The sequence below is a fragment of the Rhododendron vialii genome, chromosome 2a, assembly GCF_030253575.1.
Source record: "Rhododendron vialii isolate Sample 1 chromosome 2a, ASM3025357v1".
In the NCBI taxonomy this organism is placed as follows: domain Eukaryota; kingdom Viridiplantae; phylum Streptophyta; class Magnoliopsida; order Ericales; family Ericaceae; genus Rhododendron; species Rhododendron vialii.
The window spans coordinates 95426-104065 of record NC_080558.1 but is presented as its reverse complement, the minus strand read 5'-3'; the positions used below and the strand labels follow the sequence as shown (position 1 = coordinate 104065).

General features: G+C 38.1%; 1 protein-coding gene across 1 annotated transcript; it reads left to right on the top strand.

Annotated features, from left to right (window-relative positions):
* Positions 1-865: 865 nt before the first annotated feature.
* LOC131316201 (1-Cys peroxiredoxin) lies at positions 866-3232 on the top strand. Its single transcript, XM_058345501.1, has 4 exons — positions 866-1130; positions 1891-2039; positions 2256-2402; positions 2590-3232. The coding sequence occupies exons 1-4, from the start codon at positions 1013-1015 to the stop codon at positions 2833-2835; spliced, it is 660 nt and encodes a 219-aa protein (XP_058201484.1). The 5' UTR covers positions 866-1012; the 3' UTR covers positions 2836-3232.
* The last annotated feature ends 5408 nt before the right edge of the window (positions 3233-8640 follow it).

The window sequence follows — 8640 nt, the reverse complement described above, 5'->3', positions numbered from 1 at the left end:
GTGTGTGTTGAGACTATTTGAACTGTGTATTTTTCATTCACATAGCCATTTCACATAGTTCTCGTAGAACTGACTATGAGAATTGACAGTTCTCATAATCAGTTCACAGAGCCAAGGATATTTTTGTCCGAAATAGTTCTTATAAAGATAATTCTCATAGGAACAGTTCTCATAGAAATAATTATCATAGACACTTCTCATAGAGACAATTCTCATAAAAACAATTCTCATAGAGAGTTCTCATAGTAAATGATATTTTTTTAATCTTACATAATTTCATATTCAATATGGATCTTGTTTAGTAAATATCGTTGAATAGATTTCAAAAATATAATTTTTTTTAAAAATGAATATCTACAACAAAAGTTATGACTTTTTGAAATTTAGATAATGTTTTAATGGTGCACTAATGTTCATGGAGCATTGGATAATTTTTCTATACTAGATGCTCTCTAGTTCCGTGCGCTGAAGCACGTGAAGATGCATGATTGGAATAAAAAATACAAATAATTGTGCACGACTAAATTAAGTCCGAACCTAATTTTTTGAACCGACCTTAAAATTCCTCTACTTTTTACACATTTTAATATACGTTCACATACTTATTATTGTAGGCTTGTTTTAGAATTTTTCTTGAGACCAGAAAGGTTGGGGTGAAGTTGCACCGACCTAGTTCTCATCAGTTGTGGAAGGGACGGGGGGGCCCAATTGACTAACACGTGGACGCGGGAAGTCCCACTAGCCCACTACTCTCGCCACGTTCTCTTCATGCAAACAAAGCACTCGTTCCTTCCCTCAACCCTCTTTTGAAAAAAAGCCCATTCCTTCCCCCACTACTCCTAGATGGAGTGGGTCTCTTCTTATATACTACTGTAGTTCTTCCCACTAGATCAACCAGGCCACTGCTATTCGAAAACCCAATTCTACTAAATTAAACTACTTTGGTACTTAAGAGAGTCATTTTAATTTGTTGGGTTTTTGAGTTTACTGGTATTGCTGTTAGTAAACGAAAATGCCAGGGCTGACCCTCGGAGACACCATTCCAAACCTTGAAGTTGACACCACCCATGGTAGACTTAGGTTCTATGACTATATCGGAGATGGCTGGCTCATTCTCTTCTCCCATCCTGGTAAAATTTCCATTACTAATATTATTCAGGAGCGGATTTACATTGAGACCAGGGTGGGCACGTGACTCCCTGGCCTTTGAACAATTATCAGTTTTACACCAGTTATATAATATAAGTTCTATTTAATCCCTGAAATTCTTAAGGGAACGTACTCTTTCGTAAATGTGAGTTGAATATACCGATTATATGTTATAATTAGGATTAGGATTTCTTTAGTTAGTCATTAGAGCGTTTAATTGTGTGCTTTACGGTTTTTGATTCATGTACTTTTTCATATGTAAATTAGGGGGTCAATTATAAAAGGTAAAGAACTTGATGAATAAATATTCAACTGTTGGTGCGTATTTTTACAAACATCGTAAACCTATACATGAAATGGATACCGGTTAAAGTATACGTATAGTATTATTCTCTTATGTTTGTATAGTATTATTCTCTTATGTTTGCCTATGGAAAAAAAAATTCTAAGTTATGATGAATTAGTGCAGTGTGTGTGTATATATATATATATAATATATGAATTAGTACCCCTCTGTATCATATTTTTTGGATCCGCCACTGATACTATTTATAACTAACTAATTAAATACTACGGACCCACTTTGTTGTTTATGTTAAGCACTCAAATTAAGTACTACTACTAATTAATTGGGTATTTGCTCTAAAGTGCTAGAAGTAGCTCTACTGTTAATTCCTAACTGCACATAGTGACACACATGATACATAGTATATATCTGTTTGTATTTGAATTTGTATGCAGGGGATTTCACCCCGGTGTGCACCACGGAGTTGGGTAAGATGGCCGAATATGCTGACAAGTTTGCGGAGAGGGGAGTGAAGCTTTTGGGATTGTCTTGTGATGATCTCCACTCTCACCGTGAATGGATTAAGGACATTGAGGCCTATAACGTACGTGCGGTTACACCAATTCCCCCCACTCTCTTTCCTTTTCGTAAAAACATTTTGATGATGAGACCAGATCATCAACCACAGCCAATTGTCAAAGCATGAATTAATTTACTACTACGTTACTTGAGTGTTAAACATATCAAGTCCCCGAAGTTGTGAATTTTTAAATTAATGATGCACGCATATAATAAAATATATACGTGTGTATATATACAGAATGGGTACAAGGTTGAATTCCCAATAGTAGCAGATCCAAAGAGAGAGCTGATACAGCAACTCAACATGGTTGACCCTGATGAGAAGGACGCTCAAGGAAACCAAGTCCCCTCTCGTGCTCTTCACATAGTTGGCCCTGACAAGAAGGTATATAATATATATATATATATACACACACACACACACGCTTTTTACATAGTTTGTCTACCTAGCTCCTCTGTTAGCTGCCCTGAATATATGGTTGACTACTCTCTTTTTATTGGGTGCGGGTAAATATGAATTTCTACGACTTAATTAATGTGATGTTAATTGTGGTGTACGTGTCAATTGATAGATAAAGCTGAGCTTCCTCTACCCGGCGAGCGTTGGGCGTAACATGGATGAAGTGGTGAGGGTGTTGGATGCACTACACAAGTCGGCCAAACACAAGGTGGCCACTCCCGCCAACTGGAAACCTGGTGATCCGGTGGTGATATCTCCCAGTGTCTCCAATGAGGCGGCCAAACAAATGTTCCCACAGGGTTACAAGTCTACTCATCTTCCTTCCAACAAGGACTACCTCCGATTAACACACGTCTGAATTTCCACAGACCATCTTACCTACGCCTCCACTACCACTACCACAACCACTACTTTCTCTCTCTCTCTCTCCACTACCACTACCACTACCACTACCACTACTCTCTCTCTCTCTCTCTATGCTGATAAGACTTGCCTAGACGTATGCATGTGTATATGCAAATATACCAGTGCTGCGACCACTACTACTGAAGTTATCTACAGAGTGTGTTTCTGCTTATTGGTTAGTCTATGGTGGCTACGTTATCCTGGTCTTTGGCTTGTTGGAAGAAGCGGAGTAGTAGATAGGAACCCTAGTTTCCTCCCTTATTTGAATAAAAGTACTTTTGTTAAGGATTATGATGTAATATTGAGTTAGACTCCATTTAATTTTCAATGAAATTGTCTATTTAACGTTCTTAAAATTAGGGGCGTTACAAAATTATTGTAAAAAATTTTAATTCTTAGGATTTTGTAGTTTTAAAAGGTGATGTAGCAAGTTTTGGCTATCCAATTTTGATTATTACATTGTGGACCTTTACATTGCTAACCTTAGCAATGTGTTAAATGGATAACCAAAAGATGATGTGACAATTTTTGGTTATCCAATTTTAATTATTACATTGCAGATGCTCTAATGAGCCTTTTATTTATACAGGCCGGAGGGAAAGCCTAATTATGGAAGAAAATCATACTAATTAACTATACTGTAGAAGAAAATCATTCTAATTAATTACAATCAAATCATAATCTCAATATTACAATATTATTTATTATATCTATTTATTCTAACATCTTCATTTGAAAGACTAACAAGCAGAAGTGCTGCTGGGCCTGGGTCGATCTATACCTAAGTAGATGAGGATTAAAAAAAAAATCAACATTTGTTTTTTTTTATTTGCATTAATCGAACACAAAGCTAATAACGACATATACAAAGAAATAAAAAAGTTGAGACAAAATGAAGAAATAAAAAAGTTGATTAATGTTTATATATATATATATATATATTTTTATCGCTAAAAGATGAAATTTTATTAGAAATGGAGAAAGGGGGAAGGAAATTCAACAAAAAGTTGGATAAACATTACAAGGGCAAAAACCCAAGACACCCGAGGGTCTACATGGTCGACAACAAAAAAAAGAACAATAAAGCCCAATCCATACTCAAAATAAATAATGAAAGCCCCAAACATCCAAACGTGAGCCGGCGCACCCAAACCAATCCCCAAACCCTAACTACACCAACCACCATCATTGTACAAAACACCGGAAAAACAGCATTGCCGTTAAGCCGAGCCAATCTCTCTCAAATGTAGAGGCCAACGGCTGAATCCGGCCTACGAAAATGAGAACCAAAGCAATCAGGGTCAAAGGACACCAAAACCACCACCGAATCTGCCAAACCCAAATCCCTAGCATTAGTTGCAGCTTCTACAACAATAATGATTTTTATTTAATCACAACAAAAAAATCGATGCTCACATTAGAAAGAAAGCTTAAAGAAAGTTTGGGGACAAAATAAGAAAGCACTCAAATTTCTGCCCCCCTCTCTCTCCCTCCTATTCCCACGTTTTTATCCTCCCCTCTCTCCCTCTTTGAAATTTTCTTTTTTAAAAGAGTCAAAATTGTTAGAATTTAGCATTGAGAGTTTGGAGTATTTTGAACCCCACTTATATTTGTTTATAGTATATTAGCGTTGTGTCCGTTCCATGTCAAAAAAAAAAAATCAATTTTTTAAAATATTTTTTTACTTAAAAGTGGTTATTTTTTAAAATATTTAGATAAAAATATTTTTTAAACTTTTTTGATTCGTCTCAATAATTCAAAAAAATTTGATGCAAAATAAAAAATAAAAAAAGGATAAAAAGTGCACTTTATCTAAAAGTAAAAAAGTGTACGTTAGTAGAACACCAGTGGATCAAAAATTTGTTAATTCACACAAAAATCTTTGTGCCTTTATAGAATGGGTAGTGATTTTGCCATACTCTTTTTTGATAATGTCACACCATACAAATATATTTTTTATTATAAAAATACACTTACAGAATGTGACATTATCAAAAAATGGTATGACAAAATCATTTTTCCGTAGAATTCATTTTTGTAGCCATGGCCCTCCCCCTCCCCGTCCTTTCCCCTTCCACGTGTTCTCTCTCTCACACACTTTCTCTCTCTCCCACTGTTAAAATTTAGAAGAAAAGTTTCAATGATCGGGCTCGATTCAAGATAAGTGTCATCATTAATCTGTGAGATTATATGCATACTGAAGTGCGTGCACAGCAACATGATAAAGTACCTGACTTTTCTTCTTAGAAAGCCACTAACTACGAAACAACAGTAATTGTGACTAATAAACCATTAATAGCCCACGTCAAAAAGGAAGAAAAGTTAATAATCCCTCCATTGCTGCTTTCAAAAAGATCTCGTCAACTTTTTAAAAGGCGTCTACAACTTGCTTGGACAAAGAACCAGAGTCTATATACTCTCTGTAGGTTGGGGTTATGCGGGAGTGCGCTTGCGTGTAGATCTCGTGTGAGTTGAAAATGTGTGATTCAGGGTCGGCTGATGGCAAAAGCAAGAAAAGCCTGCGCTTCCGGCTCTCAAAAAAAGTTAAAAATGAGGACTTTCAAAATTTTATGATCTTCCCCTATATATATATATATATGGCCCAAAAAAAAGAATTCCACTAACCTCATTTGCACAAAATAAGGTCAATTGAAATTTAGGAGCACAAAATAGGCTTAAATGGTGGAATTACTCATTGGAAACACTAAGGCATTAAACAAAAAAAAAGAAAATAAAGGACAGTCGGAAATAATATATTGCACTGATCCAAAAAAGAAGAAGAAAGAAACACCTGCAAACGCTTCATGCTTCACGCTTCACGCTTGAGGAGAGTCGAAGGGAAGGGAAGACAACGACCGATGACCGTGGATGGAAAATACCTGCATACAGAATTCCTTGATCAAAAATTATCTTTGGTCAACCATTTCTCAAGAAAGATTAAATATGTGCATTTGCAGCAAAAAGATTAAATATGGCTATATTGTCCATTAAGAAGGAGTTAGAGAAGCAGCTTGACTATGGAGACTTAATTAGTACATTTGCAGCAAAAAATGCAAGAAGACTAATTTTCAAATGATGGATTTTGAGGCATTGTAAAAGTTTCATTTTTTGGGGGGATAATTATATATGCGCTTATATTTTGTAATGGTTTTTTTTTTTTATAAGACTCTTTGTAGACCACTATTGTATGAAAAATATAGGGAGGTTTCATTCAAGAGGTTCGCTTCCGATCTCCAAAACTTATGAGCCGACCCTTGTGTGATTGGTCGATGGTTAGTGAGGGAAAAAGAGGGGTAATCTTCGGGGCGAGAGAAGGAGCAAGAGGTACAAAAAAGACAAATGCAGCGTGTCCTTTGTTTTCCTCCGTGGGGGTAATGACTGACTTTTCCTAGATTGACTGAGTGACGTCACTTTTTATCTGGGGAAGAATGTTCTCATTTTTCAAATTTAGTGCTCACCAATCTCTCTCTAGAAAAGATCAACTCTATCTAATCAAAGGAAATGTCAGAGGTATTTATAGGGCACCTAAGCCTAGGTCAGACCTATGACGACGTTCCTATAAAACCTCGACACGTGTCCCTGCCGTACCTCCAGGTCTTGGAAAACTTGTCTCTCGCGGAAGATTTAAAAAAAGGCATAACCCAGGGGAGACGGAGACTCTCCCATAGGCTACACCTTAGGAGAGTCTCCCTTGGTTGTGTTGCGCGCAGTGGCCCCACACACCGCGCAGCGGTCCCACACACTGCGCAGCGGTTAAGTTCAGAGTATGCAGCTGCCGAGGATCGAATCTATGCGCAAAGCCTTGGTATGTTTAAACCTCAACTTGCGGCCCGATCTTTGACCAACTGCACTACACCCCCAGGGGCTCGCGGAAGATTTTCCGCGACGCAACCCCCTTCCCAAGCCACCAAGCCACTATAATCTCCCCAATTCCCGCTCGAGCAAGGTCACGATCTGCAGCGATCGTTATCTCGTCGTGGAACGCTTCCGGACCCTGCCTCATGGTCCGAATGGAACTTCAGACATTATTTGAGTTTCTCTTTTGTAATTCTGAAATTGCAGCGTCCCGCTGGGTTTCTTTCGCAGTCTTCAATAGTTGTAGGCCATTCCATAATTGGGACTCGTCTTTCTTCCGCGACAACAAGCAGACTTCTGCGGAGCTTGCCTTCCCGCGGAGACCGACGCTTTCCCAAGCTTTGTACACGTGTTCTTCTGCAATTGGCTAGTCAACAGTTTCTTCTAGGTCAGGACATTGACTAGGGTTTTCCGGCCGCGCGGGCCCTATGGCCACGTGCCCATTGCTGATTGGCGAGTCAAACGGTCAACAAGGGTCAGAGGTTGATAATTTTGACCGCACCTACACTCTCCTCTCCTCCAAAGTCATGATACATCATTTTACTCATCCAAGCTTAGGGCCATTTCAAGATCAACAGAGTTCTAAGTGTTTCAAACTGATCGTGCACAACTATGAACGGAATCAAATCGACAACATCGCAACACACATTTATCAGGTTCTATTTCCAAAAAAGAATAGATCATGCTAACATTTTTATATGCGTACATATGTACCGATATATATACATGCACCTTTTTTTTTTGACAAAACAACCACGCGTCCTTTCTCACCCATCATGGTGAGAAACAAATGAGTTGATGGAGCCCATGCTACTGATCACTCACCCCTCCGACAAGATCTGTTTGTGTCATATGGCCATAACGCTTAATAGGTGCATAGGTTGTAACATGTAACAGACCGAAGCAAGTAAAACGAATAAAATATGTAACAAATCTATGAAAAATTGGAACAGAGGTTATAAAAGCGAGGGTGGACATAAACCTGGGTAGACACCTTCTCCACTGGCAGAGTCGTCTCTTTCGATACTGCTAGCAGTAAAAATTAAGGACTCAAAGCCAAGGCTACAAACTCTGGATAAGAATGCTAATTATGCTACTATGATGTTGTGGGTACACTAGCACATTTACCCTAACAGTAATTTTCTCCTGTTCCCTCTTCCCCTTGTATCTCTAGTCATTGGATCGTGTCTTTAAATTCTCGTGTCTCAAAAATTTCACATGATCTAACGGCTTAGATGCATATGAGAACAGGGGAACAGAGAAAAGTAGAGTCCATCTACACATGAGTTTGGTCCAACTGTTCGTTCGTTTGGCTCACTAGATGGTTAGTACGTTCGAACAAGTACTATAGAAGTTATATAGAACGTGAAATTCATTACTAGATATAAAGAGCAAGAGGATGGCCAATGTTTCATCCATGATCCTTGAGAGAAAGACTACTTCATCCTCCTAGATATGATGTTCTTTGTTTTTATCTTGGGGTAGAGGATGTCTATTGCTGAAAAATCAGACTATGTCGTTTGTAGTGATTTTCCAGTTGTCCACCAGAAAGACTCGTACACTCTTTTATTTTTATAATGCACTCAATTATTGCATTAAAAGAATAGAATGGTGTTCCCTTGAATCATGATTGCAAGTGATGCTGATTGGGTCTAAAATTTCCATATCCTTGCCCCATCAGATTGAGGCACAAGCGCTCTCAAATGGCACCATAGCCACTGAAAGGGTTGGCTCTGTAATTTCAAACTGATAATTTGAAAGGCATGATAATGAGACCCACCATGTGATTCACAAACTCCATCAACCTCGGTGGGTGGGTGGGGCAGACTTCCCTCGAAAGAATTGGGAGAAAAGACTTGGCTTATCACCATCTAGTATCTCTGTAAACATAAAAATAACAGTA